Genomic DNA, 19727 nt, shown 5'->3' with positions numbered 1-19727 from the left:
ATTTTATTGAAGCAACGAAGCAGATAAAGTTTCATACAGCCCAAATAACCAGCATAATATCTCTGCTCGGAAACTACCAGAGAACTAAAAAGCGAAACAATTGAACGCAGGAAATCCAGCTACAGATTTGTTGAACTAAAATTTAGAGTTCATGTATGGGAAGTAAACCTGGTCTACGACTACGTGAGCTTTGGGATAAGCTTGGATGCTAGTGTGACCGCGCGGGTCGGGGACGGGAGATTCGATTGATCGTATCGGGCGGTGGTTGCCCGCCTGCCGCCGTGGAAACGAGACGACGAAAAGCCGGCGACCGATCGGCACCACGAGATGCATGATGAGGGTGAGTACCCTACGATATGGCCGACACGTACGTACTACGTCCGGTGGTTGGGTTGGGTCACCACCCCTGCTGGGTTGGATGGATCTCATCCGATGTATCATACCCTAATCCGATGAGAGTTTGAGACCATCACACATGCAACGAGAGGCAGTCGGGCAGCGCTGGCTCGATCTTGTTACGTTAGGTGGGGGGTCTAGGGCTACGTTCCAATGCTCGTGTCGCCTCACGCGTGATGGGCGGCTGATCGATCACCAGGACCATCGGTGGTTACGCATACCCTTTTCGTCTCGCCGGTCACCCGCAGGCCGTGTGTGTTCATACAAAACGAAATTAAACGGATATACTACATGCGTTTCTCTTTGGCATGCATGATGGCATCCGTCCACGAGCTTCCAATCATGCTATCCTAACACCAACACACAAACGCAACTCAACACCCGTGTCTGATCTGATCGCCTCTACTTCACAAGGAAACACACATGCGGAGCTTCACAACGTGCGCCGTTCGTTGCCAACTCTCGGGGATTAGCATGTGGCACTCATGTGTTTCTTCTGGACCTCCGGCGTACGTACGTACGTACGTACATATGTCCTGGTCGACTCAAATCCCGTTCTTATCCTGGTTATCCATCGCATATCTTGTGATTGATATTTGATATGCGTTGATATACATCGACAGCAACACATGTCGGGATCAAGCGGCGGCTCCGGGCAAACTTCAAATTACGCTGAGGCTACCGGGCAGGGGCAGCCAACCGCGCGTGAACCTGCATGCACATCAAAGGTATAGTATTCCATCCACGACGCCGGGTCAAATTACGTGCAGCAGGTAGTGGTTTTGCTACGGAGGAATGCCGAATCGGGAGGGCAATGCCTTGCTTTCCCGGGCAACCAACCCGGCCGATCGGCCCATCGGTGTCGCCGTTCAATATGCGATGCCGGTGCGGTGGTGCTACGTACGTCTGGTGGCCTCTTTTAGGGAAGGAAAACTCTTGTTTTGGGTGGGTTTAGGGCAACTCCAACTGGTCAATCCAAACGGACGGTGATTTTATCCGTTTTTTTCTTCTTTGGGTCGGCCCAGCTGATACGATTATTCGCTTCGATGTTTGGGTCGGCACATGCGTCTAACGCTGACCCGTTTCATTTTTACCAGCGTATGAAAAAATAACAACCAAGCATAATAAAACATTAAAAATGCCCACGAAAGCCGGTTACATTATAAATGAAAAAGAAAAAAAAAACTAGACATCCTCGTCAGCAGCGGCGAGGTCGGACTGCGCCGGAGCGGGGGTGGGCAGTGCTAGTGTCGACGGTGGCGCAACACGGGTGCGCTCGTTCGACAAGCGCAACGCCATTTTAGCATGGAGGTAGACGGCCTCCTTCATGAGCAGCGCGCGGGGGTAGACGACGAGATTGTTTTGGGCGAAGTCGGGCGTAGCACAGGCGCACTCGTGCGCCTGGCGCATCGTCCTCTTAGCCTACAAGGTTGTCGCCGTTGTTCCTCCTCTGGAAACATCGCACGGGCATAGACGACGAGGTTGTCGCCGTTGTTCATGGCTTTTGTGTCGTCGACGAAAAAACAGAGGGGTGGCGAGATGGGGACGGGGAGGGTTCTGGAAGCAGATGGCCGAACCTCATCGGGCGATCAAATTAAAAAAGACAGACCACGGTCGCTGGCGCGTGGGTCCAAGAAGGACGGACGTCATAAATTATGTTAACCGCAATGGTTGGGCAGATACCTCCGCGTCAACGCATTTCAGTCCCAAATTTAAACAAAAATGAATTGACGCGGACGCAGAACGAACGCGTTTTGAAAATGAGTCGACGCGTTGGGCTGTCAATTTTGTTCGTACAGATTCAAACGGACGGCGGCGGACGATAGTCGACGCGTTGGGCTGTCAATTTTGTTCGTACAGATTCAAACGGACGGCGGCGGACGAAATATGTTGCCCGGAGTTACCCTTACCTGCACTGCACGTTCGGTTTGAACGGACACCGATCGGTCGATCGACCGACGATCTCTTGCGTCGGAAGCACGAAGGCTGTGTGCTCGGGTGGCTTTCCGTTGCCGGGGAGTGCGTGACGCGGCTTCAGGTTGTGATGATTGCGTGCGACGGCCGACATGCCGGGATTGAAAGGAAGGCGTCGGGGTGCAGCTGCGGCGGGGCCGATGGGATCGTCGTGCTTGTCGGGAGTGCTGGATGCGGGCGTCATGGGAAGATGTCAACGGAAAGTAGTATTGCTGGAGATCCATTCGCTTTTAAATGGAGTTTCGTTTGCAATCGGCCCCGGAGAAAAAGGAACAATCTCTGGTGAAAGCACATCGACCCAAGAGCTTTAGGGCATCTTTAAAGTTGACCCATAAATTTGCTTCCCCGCACACAGATGTCGATGCCGGTCATTCAACACTATCCGAGTTTGAACTTTTTTTAGGGTCTATATCCGAGTTTTAACTAAATGGATGAAATCCATGCAAACCAGCTGATTTTCACATAAATAGGACGAATTTTATTACATTTTGAACCATTTTAGCAAAACCCTACTCTAAACCAAAACTAAACGATCGACAATGCATGTCCCTCGTATCTGTCTGTGAGCCCCGAGAACTGAAACTCCGACACTTGCCTTCGTCTTCTTCAATTTCGCCTCGACGGTCTCTAACTCAACCTCTACGGCTTGAGTGGCCAATCGATCGTCAATGATCAGTACACCAAGCTTAGCTTCAACGCGAAGGGGAGGGGGGAGTGCTGGCCTTGATGGGATCCGAGCGACGACGACATGTCATGCACTGCTCTTCCTCGCTGCGAGCAGCGCCCGTAAACATGTTGACTTCGTGGTCGTGGTGGTGGGGCGCGGCCGTGGCGGTGTCTTCCTCACCGCCGCTCTTGCCGAGCACCTCGTTCGCCATGCCACGGTGTTGCATTGCAGTTGTGTTGTAGGTGCGACGGGGTTGATGAGATCGTTGCGTTGTCACGAGTGTTGGATGGAGCTGTCATGTGAAAATTTCAACGAAAAGTATGGTGGAGCGGTACTCCAGCTCTCACGCGTGGTATTACCGCTTGTGCGGGCTCACGAGGGGGTTATAGGGGCGGGCAAGGGCATCTTCCACTCCATGTACCCATTCACCCCCTTCCTCCCCGTGGAACTCTCTCCCTCACGACCCAAGTGCTCTAGAGGCCGCCGCCGATTCTCCGTTTTCGGCCGTTCTTCCGCGATTATGACCGGTGGACTTGATCCCCACCCTTTCCTCTTCCCATGGATGCCAACATTGCCCCCATTCTTCTCTCCATATGGTTACAATTGTCATAGACACTAAATGAAACAAATAGTTATAAAAGAAAATATACCACGTGCGAATCATAGGCCGGACGAGGGCCGATGTCGGCGAATACCAAAACCATCGCACTATATAATAACAAACAATAATAAAAGTAAGAAATTTATACAAGTGTCTATATAAATCATATAAGTAAGATTTTTTCTTTTAAAAATAAGATAAAAACAAGAGGCTCACCACGGTGGTGCCGACGACGAGATCGGTCAGTGAGACGATGAGTTGCTGAGTTGAGAAAGACATGGTTGAATCAAAAGAATTCCTTTTTTGAAGTTCAATTTTTATTACCTTGTTCCATTAAAACACTCAAGGGGTTATACGATATACGGGGAGTTGAAAATAAGCATTGATCCAGAGATTCCCAAATAGGTCAACCTTTTAAACTGTGTGCTGAATCCATGAGCAGGCAAGAGACAACCTGGCGAACTGAAACATCTTAGTAGCTAGAGGAAAAGAAAGCAAAAGCCATTCCCGTAGTAGCGGCGAGCGAAATGGGAGCAGCCTAAACCGGGAAAACGGGGTTGTGGGAGAGCAATACAAGCGTTGTGCTGCTAGGCGAAGCGGTTGGGTGTCGCACCCTAGAGGATAGCAAGTTCTAAAATTTGTCTCGGTAGGACATGGATTTCTATTAATATGAAATTCATAAATGAAAATGAAGTAGTTAATGGGAGGGCTACCGTTATCCTTTTTCTTGTATGTGTTCCCCACGAATGATATAAATACTACTGTTGCTTTAGCTTTACTCACGTCAGCGACATATTTTTATGTTGATCTTAGCAAAAAAGGATTGAGCTATTTAGAGAAATATATTAAACCAACCCCAATCCTTTTACCAACTAACATCCTAAAAGATCTCACAAAACCATTATCGCTTAGCTTTCGACTTTTTAGGAATATATTGGCGGACCTATGGTTAAAAGGGTAAATCCTAGGCTAATGATACGATAACTCTAAGAATGGAAACGCTCCGTTAATTGATATTTGTAATAATTTGGAAATGAAGGGACAGAGGTGCTTTATAAAGCACTTCTTTTTACCAAACAAATATTTTTTTAAGTATCCATGATTAGTACCAATGAATAGGATATAGCTTCTCTATCCTAGATTTCTGTAGGCTTTCATGCTAGCTTCATCGATATTACCCACCAAATAAAAAGCATGTTCAGGTAGGCCGTCTAATTCTTCGGAAAGGATTAGTTGAAATTCCCTAATAGTTTCCGCAAGAGCAACTACCTTATTTGCTTTCGGCAGTTATCCTCTCCGCACTTGGCTACCCAGCGTTTACCGTAGGCACGATAACTGGTACATCAAAGGTGCGTCCTTCCCGGTCCTCTTGTACTAGGGAAAAGTCCTGTCCATGCTCTAAGGCCCACACCTGATATGGACCCACAAGCATTTGTACTAGTTTATCTTACATCCCATGGCTCATAAAAATCTGACTAACCCAAAATTTGTTTGTACTCAGTCAACTTACGTCCAAAAAAAACATTTCAGATGTAATCTCTCCTTAATAATAAAGCACCTATTGCTTCTGTCGTCCGTCATTAAAATTACCCCTAAAGTTAGTAAAAATTACCCATCAATGTCACCGTAAGTATAAAAACGATTCATTTTTCGGATTTCAAAAATTGCCGCCCCGTGTTATGTTCTCAAAGGACTGATATTTAGATATACCAGTAACAGAAGACTAGTGCGATGGTCAGAGGTGCAATCCTCCACGCCGAGAGACCAGGGTTCGATCCCTCGCTCGCACCACTTTTTCTCTACCTTTTTACCACTTTTTGCATGGGCCGGCCCATGTGCAGCTCAGGGCATCCTGTTTAGTATTTTTTCTTTACTTTTTTATTTCTGTTTTAGTTTTTTCTTCTCTAAATTAATTCCAGATTTCAAAAGAACAAAAGAATTAAAATTTGTCAGTTTGAAAATTTTAAAAAAATGATAAACTGTTTATGTATTTACAAAATATTCAACAAGTCATAAAACGTTCATGAGTTCAAAAATTGCTCACATATTATAAAACTAATCACGCTTTCAAATAAATTATCAAGAAATAAAAAATGTTTATGATTTTTTAAAATGATTCGATATTCAAAGCACATTTTATGACTTTTTTGCACTCTTATGCATGAGTCGGCCCATGTGCAGATCAAGGCACCTTGTTTAGTTTTTTTTTCTTTACTTTCTTATTTCTGTTTTGGTTTTTTCTTCTCTAAATTAATTAAAGATTTCAAAAGAACAAAAAAAATAGAAGTTGCCAATTTGAAAAAAGTAGGAAAATGATAAACTATTTGTGTATTTAAAAAATATTCGGCAAGTCATAAAATATTCATGAGTTTAAAAATTGCTCACAAATTGTAAAACAAATCACGATTTCTAATAAATTTTCAGGAAATATAAAATGTTCATGATTTTCTAAAATGATCCGATATTCACATCATATTCATGAATTTGGAAAACATGTCTATCAACTTTTAGAAAATGTTTGCAAAAATTAAAACACATATATATTAATAATGAACAAAACTAACCGTCGCTTAAATATAGGTTTTATTAGGAAACCTCTAGACATCGTTTTATGATTTTATTTAGTCCCTCGTGTCGGATAAAAAAAGGTTTCCATGTTTTGCAGTTTGCTCAGTCATAAAATATATTTTTGTGGCGCCTTAACAAATCAAGCCGCGATGAGCATCATATTTTTAGTTTTTGAAATTATATTTTAAAAGTGCCTTATCTCATCATGACATCACTCAGATATACTTTGTGAAATAACATTTCAAAAATCCTTATGCCATTATTGCATTGGATTCATACCTTTTTATATCTATCAGACCTGCATAACCTGATAGGTTTTCTTCCATTGCAACTCACGAGCATTTTTGCTTAACTTAGCAATGATAAAGCTGACGCCGCAGGGTAAGACATGGAGTCGGGTTCGTATATGGAGTACCTACAAACGGAAGGAAGAGTGAGCCCGGTTGGGAAGTTGTGTTGGCGCGGAGAGGTCGCGCTGGATCTCGTGATCCGGATCCCGATCGTGCCGCCATGCCCATGCTGACACAGAAAAGAAAAGAAAAGATGCACCGCGACAGCAGAGCGGGGCGGACGCACGTGAAGATACAGCCATACAGGACGGACGCCCAGAACTCGCGATTCCAGCCCTTGGATTTGGATGCCACCGCCATTTCTTGGAACCACCACCACCCCCACCCCCACCCCGGCAGAAAAGCAGAGCACCCGACGCCCGACGGTGCATGCATGCATGCATGCGCGCACACGACCAGACCAGGCAAGCGACCAAGCCGGTGCATGCATGCGCTGCCGTGATCGTGATCGCCAGAACAGAACAGAACAGAGGCGGGCACGGTTGCTCGTCGAGATCCCGTGACTTCCTCTTGCCCGTCCTAGGTAAGGTAGTAGTACTGGTAGGACCGTAGGAGTGTATGTATGCATGTACGTACGTAGTGCGGCGTGCGGGTACGGGGTCCAGCCATACGCTCGCCGCGGCCGGCCGGTCACGGGCGCGTGTCGTGTCGTGTCGTGAATTTGTCCGTGCCGCTCGTACTGCGCGCCGCGCCCCGCAAGCCTGGCCACGACAAACGATGTACATATCTCTGTATGTATGATGACTCCGACCTCATGTTCAGCCTTGAGCTCCCGGCCGCCCGGACAAGGCAATGACAAGAGATTAACAACGGCTGGTGGTTGCTGTGTTCGTAGTGGTGGCTGCACTCGTGTCATCTATGGTGGTGGTGGCAGTGCATCTTTTCTTTTCTTCGGCATGGACAGCACACCCACTTGTTTCTAGAGGAGCTTTGTGCCTTTGTGCATCCAAACTCCACTCTTTTGTAACGACCTACCCGCGTGTCAATAATGATCTGAACACTTTTATATTTCTTTACAGAACAAGTACTAAATCAATTAATCAAAACATGGATGCATCCGTTTAGCCGGTTTGTTCTACGCGCCGAACCGTCCAAGAGAACCCCTTAGGCGAGCCAATTTGTGGCGCCATAGCGAGCCGTGTTGTGCGACTACTAAAACCAAGCTCACAACCTTACCACTTGCACTACTAAGTGTTAGTGATCAAATAGGCAGCGCACACTTTTAAGAACTAAATACAACGGCTGATCCAAAGTTTTTCAAGAAACATCAACAAATTCTTGGACGAATGTGAATATTTTTTTAATAAAACGTGAAAATGTATGAGTACGTAAACTCAAAAAAAATATATTTAACGTGAACATTTTTCTCATAAAAAGTGACCAATTTTGAATTCTCTTATTTTTAAGCAGTGAATTTAAAATGCGCACTTAACATTTTCTTAGTATGTTCTGAACACACTATTTGTTTTTTTAATATAAACTTTAGGTTTTTGTACATTTTCTGCGATATAAATAAAATTTAGGTTTCTGTTTTCATTGTAAATTGTAAAAAAAATCAGAAAAAGGAGAAAATAAAAATCAAATCAGGACCCCCCCCCCCCCCAAAAAAAAAGGTAAAAAAAATCGAAAAAAACCTAGTTGAGGGAACTTAAAAAACTGGTTTCTTGCTCGAAAGGAGACGGCCCATGTCGCGTCTCTCGCTCGCTTTGCTTCAGCAAAGCTGCGATTATTCGATGCATATGGGTGTGTACTGTGTAATAGTGCCAACCGTCTATCTCACTTATAGCGAGATGAATTGTCCGCTCGCATGAAGGGTTTCCTCCTTGTGTAGTTACTGGACCAGCCTATTGTTGTCTTTATTTTTTGCTGTTTGATCAATCCAGGTCCAGGATGCGGGTTCTTGTTCGATTGCTCATTCATTCTGGCTTGTTTATTCATTTTTTATTTTTTATTTTCGATTTACTCTGCTTCTTTATCGGTTATCTCCACTTTGTTGCCTTTTCATTGATTTTCTTTAGTGTGTTTTTTCTTCGGTTGTATTTATTTCTTGACGGTTTCCCCTGTGGTTTTTTCTTTCTATTTTCTTGTTTTATTTTGTGGTTGTTTCTTTCTCGGTTTTCATGAATTTTTATTTTACTTAACACATAATTATCATTTTACTATATTCGTTTGATATTTAGTTATTTCCATATACACTGTACATTGCTTTCTATACGTCATAATTATTTTCTTTTATACATATACATCTTGGGAATACATGTTTAACATTTTTAATTTCCTTTATGTAATGTGATTTTTTATAGCTATATTAGAATATAATAAAAAATAAATGAAGTAAGAAACTTTATTTAGCAAAAATATGAAGAGAAAATAGAAGATGATAAAAGCGCTAGTGGCCTGTGGCCCCTGCTGTGGGCCGGGCCATTCTTGACGGCTGCTTTTAGCGAGGCTTCGCTACGTCTCATTATAAACAAGACATAGGCCCAGTTCTTTTGAGCAGATTCTAGTCCCTGGAACCAAAAACGACCCGTTTTCCCTCTGGCCTCGCTGCGCTCCCCTCCCGCCTCACCTCGCCGCCCATCTCGCCGTCGCTGCCGGCCAAGCCGTCGCCGCCCCCGCTGGCCATCTTGGCTCCTCAGGCCGGCCCCGCCCCGCCCCGTCAATCCCTCCCCACCCTGCCGTCAACCCCGCCCCGCCCCATAGTTCGCCCTGCCCCGCGGCTAGGGTTACGGCGCCGCCGCCGGCCAGGCCAGGCCCCGCCCCGCCTCCCTCCTCAAATCCGCCCCACCCTGCAGTTTGCCCCCTGCTGGCCAGTTTCGACGCTCACGGTGAGCTTCTTTTTCCCATCTCTGTTTCTTCCCTCTTCATTTTGTCTGCTGTTGCTCATAGATAAAATAGCTATTTGTTAGATGGATGGATGGATTGATGCTTGAATTTGCTAGATGTTTCCTGCTGTCCGTCCAACATGTCCTCTAAGCAATATGCGAGGCTTACCCACGGCCCTATAACCAATTCAACTATTCTACTTTGTTGTCCACTACATGAAAATAATTTTGTTTGACCATTGTTTCACATTATATCAGCACATATATTACTCAATATTTATTACTTTTTTGCTTAAAAACCGACAATCGAACCGGTGAATCGGCGGTCTGACCAGTAAAAACCTGACCGACAACCTTTTCGGTTCGATTTCCGGTTCGGTTTTATAAACTATGCGTGAATGTCCTCCGTAAAGGTTAACCTCGAGTTAGTTGATCTCCATTTTAATATTTTTGTTTTTGCAATAGTCGAACAAGCATTTGGGCTTAGTCAGGCTGCTTTCCGAGTACATTGTGGGCCGTCCGGGCTTCTTTTTTACATTACAGGGTCTTTCGCAGAACCATGCCTGAGTAGCATTTGCCCCCACCCAGGCAGAGCACACGCTAGCTGCCTAACCCTTCTCTTCCAGCTGCCGTCCGCCGTCGAGTCCGCGGTTCTTGTCTCCCGCGGCCGTCCGCCAGCTCCGTAGAGCTCGCATCTTCCGAGGGATAGCAGGGTGGCGGCAGGGATGACGGAGGAGGTTCATCTGGGCCTCCCTGGGCCCTGGGCGGAGGACTACCGGGAGAAGGCCGACCACTACACCACCAAGATCGGCGGGGTCCCTGTATGTCATTGCTAACTTGATGTTTTCTTCTCCATCTCTTCTTTAATTTCGTTTTTGGCTCACGAACCACTATCTCTGCTCCTTCTCTTGGGAAGTTGGAAATAAGCTCTCTAAAGGTGGAACAATTTTCCCAAGGGGAGGCTTTTGCCGGCTCCTGTTTGAGTAATTTTTATGGACCTTCTGCAGGATTGGCCAGCCGAGGATTTGGGGACTGAAGCTAAATTGCTCCAATGCAAACTGTGTGGAACCAGGCTCTGCCTTGTTGCTCAGGCGAGTTTTTTCCTTTACTAAATAAATTGGCTAAGAATGTTAAAGAGCTGAAGCATGTTCTGATAGACGTCCATACAAGGGAATGGAATACTGTATGAATTTATCATCTTTGTACCTATGTTACAGACTTACAGTGCCCTAAATTGTTGTTGGGTACTAGCTTCTTTCAATGATGGTAGCCAACACCTCTGTCTCAGCACTACGAGCTTTGCTGTGTTTTTCTCATATTTGTGTAGTAACTTCAGGTTTATGCTCCTCTTGCGAAGCTTAACGTTGAAGAGAGGACACTGTATGTGCTTGTTTGCCCGACCCCAAAATGCAGCCCTAACCCCCAAAGGCAAGTGGTTTGGTACAGTTACATGTTATTCAGATCTTCAGTATGATTTGAAGTTAAGAGTTTGTCTAACTTTTGATTTTATTCGATTCTTAAAGTTGGAAGGTCCTAAGGGTTCAGAAGTGCCATAGTGGTATGCAATCAAATGATAATGGATACGGGTCAGTCCAATGTAAAGAAAAGGTTTGCTCAAATGAGCCAACTCCTTCATGTTCTGCGGGAAAACATAATGAAGAAGAAAACAAGAGTTCAAACAGCAATGGTGATGATTTTGATTTAGATGCCTTGGCTGCAGCACTCGAGCAGGCTGCAACGGTGGCATCCAACACAAAGAAGAAAAACAAATCAAAGCGTGCTAATAATGTCCCTAGGAAATGCGCTGTAGTGAAAGAGAAAGCAAATGACCTGAGTATACCAGGTGAGGGAAATCTCTGCAGAACTCATTACCGTAAGTGTAAAGTCCGAGTGTTTTTGTCTCATGAAATTTTCTTTCTGCAGTTCTTCCTTGTTTCTATATCTATTACGATAAGGAACAATCAAGAGGAAAAACCAGTGCAGGTTCTAGTAGCTATGAAAAACTTTTGGCTGAAGAGATAATGGACATGGGTAATGACGAAGAAGAAAAATGGGAAGGAGAAAAGTATGAATATGATCAAGCTCCTGGGGCTGACAGAACTTTCTTAAAATTTAAGAAACGGTTGGATGCATATCCTCAACAATGCTTTAGGTAGAACTCATCATGTCCTTGTTATTATTTGTTAAATCATGTTTTTCTCTAAGTATACACCCTTTTTAGTTTCAGAGCCTGATTTGATTTTTGGTGTCTAATTACCTGCAGGTATTCATGTGCTGGTAGTCCACTGTTGGCTACAACTAACTCACAAGATGTAGGCACATGTAAGCTTTGTGGTTCACAACGCCAATATGAACTTCAACTGATGTCTCCATTATCATATTTTCTCGACCAAGCTGGTGATGGTTCCTCAAATTGTGCACCTAATGCCTGGACTTGGCTGACTATTGTTATCTACACTTGCTCCAAGGTCTGATCTTAATCTTCAATTTATTGATATTAACTAAATGATGAAGTTCAAGGATCTGTCGAGGCTTCTGCAATACGTTAGCAAGCAATCATATCGCTTCATAACTTGATAAATATGTCCAGCGTACACCTGCTTTTGGATAAGAAAGAACTGAAACATTTATTAAGTTAATATACTCCCTCCATTTCTAAATATAAGGTGTATTATTTATTTTTTTAAATCAAACTTCTCTAACGTTGACCAAGTTTATTGATAAAAATATCAATGTTTAGAATACCAAATCATTATCACTAGATTAACCATGAAATATATTTTTATACTTTGTATTTTTAGTATTCTACATGTTTATATATTTTCCTATAAACTTGGTCAAACATAGACATCCTTTGACTTTTTGAAAAACTAATACACCTTATATTAAGGAACGGAGGGAGTATTATACAAACAATAATAAATCCAAGTTTGTGATGTGAAGAGATTCATGTATCCAGATTGATGTAACTTTTTCATTGCTAGAATGAACAGATAAGAGTAAATACATGGCTTGTAAAAGATTTCCTGTAAATACTTCAGCCTAAAATTTACAGTCTGGACGGTCCTGCTTTTTCAGCACTCGGAACACCAAATTCATACGGAGTAGTTTTTTATTTAGCACGATCCAGATGAATGGAATGGATAGACAAATTAAACTCCAGATGCATAGTGAGAAGTTTTCTCCGTTTATTATTTCACAAGGCTGAGATGAGAAATGATAATTATTGGCTGTCTATATTTGTTTGTAGTCAGCTTATTTTGCTGTGTTTTGTTGAGTATCATGTTCCTAACAATAACCCACCGCTCACAGAGTTGCTGTCCTTCATCTTGTGGTGGGGAACATGCCAATTGCTGCTGGGGAGTAGTGGAGGAGGAGATAATGATGCAGGAGGATGAAGCATGTGACGCGCGATGTTATTAACTAGTCCAAACCATATCTGAATGCCGTTTCCCCTTTGTCATGTTGTTATGGAATCTATCTGTAATCTTATGTGTTTCCATTGGTATTGCACTGTCAATTTTGTATAAGCCCGCCGAAGCATTATTGTGTGAAAGTTATTGAAAGTTAAATTCTAAATGTTAAGTTTCAAAAATAATACACGAGTGATACATCCATGAGACTTCTACCATTGAGTTGTACATTAAGTGAAACACTATCATTGTCCTCCTCTTGCTTCCATCAGTTCATGGGGCAGATGGTGCAGATCACATCAGGTGATGTATCTATACTTTATTTAATTTACTCATATTTCAATTTTACGAATTTCGGGCACACCTCAACGGAGAAAGTATTTCACCATGCAAGCTCTAAAGAGAAATTCGTTCGCCTAAATAAACTCTAAAGATAGCAATTGTGGAACGAGAACAACACGCAAGGGGGGCCTCCTCCATCTAGTCGAAGAACTATTTTTTTCCTTTTTCTTTTCTTTGCGGAAGGTAGCAGAACTAATTTTTTATCCTTTTAAGCATTATCAATTGGCAGCATATAAATGCTAAGTGGCTCCATCGTCTGGACGTAGGAGAATGTCCGGAACCAGCCGCCCTTCATCGTCGCGAGCAGCGTCCCACGAGCCCCGTGGTTGACCTCCACAGGCACCGCCTTTTTGGACGATGACCACACCCCTTTCTGCCTGTGATGCCCGTACATCAAGCCGTTCTTCAATGTCAGGACGCACTCGCCATACACGAAGCGTGGCCGCGGGACGCCGTGCCGCGTAAGGCTGTACCGGCAGCGCCATTTCCGCCGCCCCTTTTCCAGAACCCACACCTCCGTCCTCCTCGAAAGGCCACGGACAACGACGATGCCCAGCCTCCCGTGCACCTCCGTCAGCTGGTGGTGATCAGGCGAGTAGGGGTTCCCGGGCAGCCCCCTGACACGGGTGACCTCCTCCTTGTCGAGGTCAAAAGACACGACCCAGCGCGACGCGGCCCTTTGCACGACCCAGTACGTCGCGCCGTCGACGCTGACTACGCCGGCGTCGAGGTTGCAGCACGCTCCCTCCGCCGCAGGGCCAGCCGGAACCTCCCGCCACGACGCGTCCCCTAGCGTCAGCACCTGCACGCGCCGTTGAGCATGGTGCATGGGACGTGCACCACCTTGTACTGCCCCGTCGTGGGGTGGTGCCCGAAGCTGTACGCCTCGTGCCACTTCTCCCAGACGGGGTCTCTCGGGCGAAACGGGCCTGCGCAAGGCAACGGCGGGACGGGCAGCGCCTCGCCGGTGGCCGGGTTGACCAGGGTGACGGCGCCGCCGGGGAACTCCTCGTTGTCGCACAGGCAGAGAAGGCCGTTGCAGGTGCCGATGAGCTGCAGCCTGCCTGGGCGGGTGTAGGGCGCCGCTGTATCCCGACGCCACAGCTCCGTGTAGCTCCCGTCGACGACTTGGACAGGTCGTCGACGACGTAGGCCACGGCATCCATGGTATCCCAGAGGAGGGCCGTGGCGCGGCTCTGCATCTCCGTGGTGTGCTTGTCGACGACGTTGCGCCAGAGCCTGCAGACGAGCCGGACCCGGCGCCGGGGGATCGGCGGCAGCCGCAGCAGGATCTCCACCACGACGTCCGTGGGCAACTCCGGGCGTCCTCCAGCCATGGGTTGTGGTTGTTCACCACGATACGTTGCATTTATTTTAATTTAACATCATCAAGATTTGGTTCGGGTCCGACTTGGTTACCGGCTTCTTCTTCAATTGTACTGCTATTTGGAAAGTTCCAACACGCACATAAAAACGTGACGAAATCGGAACAGGTTTTGATACAACACGCACAGAAGGCTCCGAAACTTCAACGGCTATGCCTAGCAACACAAGATCATTATAGTGCAGTTTGTTTACAAGCCAGTTCAAATACACTTGAACACTTCGCAAAAAAAAAAAAAACTTGAACAAGTACAATGAAGGTCTCTACACAAGTACTATGCATGCTGACAGTATTAACTACTCCCTCCGTTCCTAAATGTAAGTCTTTTTACAGATTTCACTAAAGGACTACATACGGAGTAAAATGAATGAATATACACTGTAAAGTATGTGTACATACATCCATATGTAGTTTCTTAATGGAACCTTAAAAAAATTATATTTAGGAACGGAGAGAGTAGATCGTAAAACACCAAAGCGCAAATGCCGGTCAAGAATCATACGATTGCTAGGCGCAGAATCATAATATGCTCAAAGTGCACACAGAAGATGTATTATTTTCAGGATTCCGGGTTGTTGATCTTGCTTCCCAGGTGCCCTCGGAGCATCGACATGAGCCCTCCACCGTGCACCCTTCCCTCCGGCACCACGAACCCGAAGCTCTGGTTCCGGCTCCCTCCACCTTCTTGGCCATGTTCCGACGACTCGCCGCAGAAATCTGACAAAGCGCCAGGGAGAGAAGAAGAGATCACATGTTCCATGCTGCTGCCCACCGTCGAAGAAGAAGAGTCGATCCCGCTGAAGAGGCCATGCCCGATCATGCTTCGGCCCTGCCCGCATTCCAGTTCCTGCTTTGAGGCCGTCAAGTTTCCATGAGCAGAGCATAGACCGCTCCTCCCCCTGGCAAACTTCTCACAGCCGGCGCTCCAGGCACACCGCTTGCCCCCACCATGCGCCTTGCAGAAGTCCGTGCTCCCCTGCGCGCTCTTGCCGCACCCATCAGATTTGCAGCGCTTGCCACCGCCATGCCTCACACAGCAATCGGTGCGACCGCGAGCGCTCTTGGTGCACCCTGGTGCCACACACCTCTTGCCTCCTCCATGCACCACGCAGAAGCTGGTTCCGCCATGAACACTCTTAGGACATGCCGCGGCTCCCTCGAAGAGGCACCTCTTCCCACCGCCATGCCCTTTGCATAGTAATGTGCTGCCCTCGGCTCCTTTGGTGCAACCTTCAGATATGCACCGTTTGCCTCCACCGTGGGACTTGCAGAACAGGGTGCCTCCCTGTGCTCCCTTGCTGCAGTCCGGGTACTGACACCGGCGACCACCTCCATGTGCGATGCACACCCCGGGATATCCTTCGGCACTCCTGGTGCAGCCCTCCATCATGCACCTCTTCCCTCCACCGTGTTTTATGCAAAATCCTGATCTTCCCCGTGCTGCTTTGGAGCACTCCTGAACCCCACACCGGTGCCCACCGCCGTGAGCAATGCAGAACTCTGTCTTCCCTTCGGCGCTTTTGGTGCAGCCTAGCTCTTGGCACCGCTTTCCTCCTCCATGAGATTTGCAGTACGCCGTTCGGCTCTCGGCCCCTTTATTGCAACCTGGTTTTTGGCACCGGTGACCGCCACCATGGGAAATGCAGAGTCCTGATGCACCCCTTCCGCCCTTGGAACACCCATTGAACCTACACTTCTTAAGACGGCGCTGATGACTTTTCTGCCCCACATTGTCAGTACAATCTACTGTATCTGAAGTTGCAACAAAAGAACAACCAGTTGTTTCTGAAGGCTCGGGGCTAAGCCGAACCTCGTGCTGATCAAGAGACCTGTCATGATCGGCCTCATATCCGGTTCCAATGTGTTCCTGGACATCAGCCTCTGGCGATTTTCCATCAATACAAATATGATTTGATCTTGGAGCAAACAGAGGTGACAGCTCATAATCACCAGATTTCCTTTTGGTCGAAGTTGACCCCTCATCAATAAGTGGGAAGACAATACAGTTTTTCCTTTTATGTGGATGCTCCTTCCGGCCAGGAACTGTTGTGGACTGTAAATTTCTTGAGCTGCCTCCTGAAGTCCCCACCACTAACCCAGGATCAGTTGTGGTACAATGTTGGCTGAACAAAGTTGCAGATAATTTAACCCTCTTCCCACTAGATGATTGACTACCAGCAGAATACAGATTTGGCATTGGTCCAAGTCCTAGGACCAGCGTGCGGTCATCATCAGGAACAGGGAAACTTTGGTTCGTCTGCTCGAATGACTTTCTAGAAGTCTCAACTGCTTCTGAGCTCCCAAGGCAACCAACTTTAACTAATGCTACGTCTAGGCCTTCATTCCTGCAATTTACCGCAGCGGTTTCAGCTTGAGAGAGTGAAGCGGCCATATGTTCCTTCCCATGAAACCAAAGATTTGGCATATTAAGGTCCATCTCAGTTAATGTATATAAGGTAGGATTAGGACAGAGAAAGACTTGAGCGCTGTCCGGTGGCCAATAGCTTCTGCTGAACAATCAGAACCCCAGTTTAACAACTTCACCGCCGAGAAAGTATATAGTGTACACAAAATGGAAGTACACGTCAATGTTGTTGCAATGTGAGCCACTACCGAGAAAGCCTGAAGTATCAGCTCTGTCCATGAGCATTAGGCTTACTGGTCCCAAATGAGAAATGGTGATGTTGCAGCACTATGGGTAGAAATCATGTGCACTGCATCTTATGCATAAAAAAGAGTCCACAAACAGACTTTATACCACACAATTAAATGTCCTCTGAGATCTGCAAGAAAGTCAGGTAGTACGCAAAATTTAGCGACACAAGATAATAACTCATCAAAAGAAAACAACTGACTGAAGCTAACGTTTCTTAAATATGATGGAGAACCCAAAAGATTAAATACCAAGCCTACTCATCCACAACCAACTTAACGTTTCTGAAACAGAACAAGAACAACAGGTGAAAATAATAAAGTGATTCAAGAGCCTGTAAGGAAATCCAGAAGTATGACATTAATAAGTGTCGGTTCATATGACCTTGCATAGAAATGCTAACAAGAAATACATCATATGTCTAATTAGCCGGTGCATGTTTTTTTAGTCCATCAACGTAGATGGGGAAATGGTGAATCATGATTAGAATTAACGCTATGGTGTTCACATGGTGTTTGCTTGAGATGAACATGAATTAGCGGTTAGTAGCTAGTGGTGCTACTTTAAAACCAATACAGCTGATTTCACTACCTATACTGTAAATTTGAGTTGCAGTCATACATGTTAAAACTTCCTGGTACAGTCTAGTGGGACAAGTGGAAGAAGACTTCACATGACAATACTGTTCTTTTCTCAACATCTAGATCTTCGACTTCTTAGGGAAACAAAGGATTTGTTACATTTGTATATGCTATGTTAAATTGAGAAACTAGGATATAGATACATATGGTGATCAGTTGGTAGTTATGTCCATATTCGTTTCTTCTCATACTAGGATTTACTCGACAAAATAATACTAATGAAAGGGGCCACATGAAAAAATATTTTCAGCTGACTCTAGAGGCAAAAATGACAAGCATCATGTGCCCAACACCGACAGCCAAATCGAAGAAACAACCTATCTCAGAATGCAAATTTGACTCAAATCCATGCCAAACTGAATCATCCATGCCTGACAACATCCGGATGACTCGAAGGTTTTCAGCTATTGCAAGCACGGCAACAGACTTCCTCCAATTTCAGGGGCTCTAAGGTCTTCAAAGATACTACAGATTATTGGTTTAAAGCCTCAACTGACATGAAGTAGAGGAACTGCCGAAATAAGTAAGGGAACAAAGCAGCTTACAGTACATCAAATCTTTACTGCAAAGACATGAATCTGCCTGCCAATTTCGCGACAAAATTCACAAACGTTTCAGCTGGCCAATTTACCACTAGAATCCATTCGTTTAGCCAGGAGAGCCAGTAAATCAAGGCAAAGCATCCCGCGACCTCAAGGCTCTACATACACACACACACACATACACATGGTTCCTGTCGGCTTCAGGCTTCAGACTAGTATCCAGCAGAGACCAAACAGAGCAAAAAAAAAACAACCCCATCGGCCAAGCACAAAGAAACGCTGAACTCCTCGCATCTCCACAGGAAAACAAGTAGTATAGCGAGTGAAAAATGCTACAGAGCTGGGCGTTAAAGCAAGAACCAGTGAGGGGCGCAGATCCGTACCACAGGGCTGGAGAACGCGGAGGCGGCGAGGCGAATGGGTGGAGGAGGAGGGGGCAGGCCAGTGGGGCGAAGAGGCGGAGAGACGAGGGGAAGGTGGGAGATAAAGAGGCGTGGAGAGGAAAAGGAGGGAGCTTTTCGCCATGGAATTTGGCCCTTGGGGCTTCCAGAGGAGACTTGGGGACTCATCGAATCGTATGATTGGGGGATCCCTCCGACGCTCGCTCGGCTCAGCTCCGCATCCACCGGCTCGGCTTTTGGGCCCTGTCAGTGTCGGGTGAGCCGGAGGTCCTCGCTCCCCTCGTTGGTCAGCGCCCTCCTGGCCGTCCGATCGGCCGGCCGGCACGGTGGATCCTCGATTAGTTGATCTTGATTCTTTTTTCATGTGATTATTTTTGCGGGTTTTTACGATACCCCATACTGCGACTTGGGACGGGGCAGTATATGTGTGATCTCACGGTTGATTTTTTTTTCCTTCACAAAGAGAATTGCTATTCTCTGGTGTGCCAATACTCGGAATAAATCATGCACACACACCGATGACGGCGGCCGTGACGACCAGGACACAAGCAGGTTGAGCCCTGCCTGGATGAGCGCTTATGCACAGGAACTAGGCTAGGTTTCGCCGCGCTCTGGGCCTCTGGCACTCACAGACTCACTGAACAACAGCTCTTCGGGCGTCAGATGACTGTAAAGTCGTGCACATCCTGGCCTCGTCGGCGGCGATGGGCTCGTCCGTGGCGCATGGTTGATTGGTGGTGAGGCGGCCCGCGCGGTTGAAGAGGAGACGAGCACCCTCAGGATTCAGCCGGAGATGCACAACATCACCACGTACTCGAACAAGGAGCAATGGCTGGGTCGGGTCGATCTATCTGGTCAGGCGAAGACTATGATCTCCCATAATACACTGCAAACCACGTATACCGATGGAAGAGAGGCACACGGTACCATCGATACTGTTAATCCTGTTTCATCAGTACAAATAGATGTC

At 46.2% G+C, this 19727-nt stretch overlaps 2 protein-coding genes across 5 annotated transcripts; one reads left to right on the top strand and one right to left on the bottom strand.

Moving 5' to 3' along the window:
• The first annotated feature begins 9059 nt into the window (after positions 1–9059).
• Positions 9060–12998, top strand: LOC123428207 (programmed cell death protein 2-like). Of its 4 annotated transcripts, none has more exons than XM_045112388.1 (8): positions 9060–9384; positions 9970–10202; positions 10389–10472; positions 10718–10809; positions 10905–11224; positions 11305–11533; positions 11645–11849; positions 12694–12998. In XM_045112388.1, the coding sequence occupies exons 2-8, from the start codon at positions 10107–10109 to the stop codon at positions 12802–12804; spliced, it is 1137 nt and encodes a 378-aa protein (XP_044968323.1). In that variant the 5' UTR covers positions 9060–9384; positions 9970–10106; the 3' UTR covers positions 12805–12998. The 4 variants fall into 4 exon arrangements, with proteins under 4 accessions (XP_044968323.1, XP_044968324.1, XP_044968325.1 ...); XM_045112389.1 differs by having other exon boundaries at positions 9067–9384; positions 10008–10202; XM_045112390.1 differs by having other exon boundaries at positions 9080–9384; positions 9937–10202.
• A 2005-nt stretch (positions 12999–15003) lies between these two features.
• On the bottom strand, positions 15004–18945 carry LOC123428206 (loricrin-like). The gene is made up of 2 exons (XM_045112387.1): positions 18740–18945; positions 15004–17303 (listed from the first exon to the last, which is right to left on the bottom strand). Exon 2 carries the CDS (start codon positions 16955–16957, stop codon positions 15080–15082), a length of 1878 nt encoding a protein of 625 aa, XP_044968322.1. The 5' UTR covers positions 16958–17303; positions 18740–18945; the 3' UTR covers positions 15004–15079.
• Positions 18946–19727: the final 782 nt, after the last annotated feature.

This window comes from Hordeum vulgare, chromosome 2H (assembly GCF_904849725.1).
Source record: "Hordeum vulgare subsp. vulgare chromosome 2H, MorexV3_pseudomolecules_assembly, whole genome shotgun sequence".
Classification (NCBI taxonomy): Eukaryota; Viridiplantae; Streptophyta; class Magnoliopsida; order Poales; family Poaceae; genus Hordeum; species Hordeum vulgare.
Note: the sequence above shows the minus strand (reverse complement) of the source record. Positions and strands in the feature narration are given on the sequence as shown.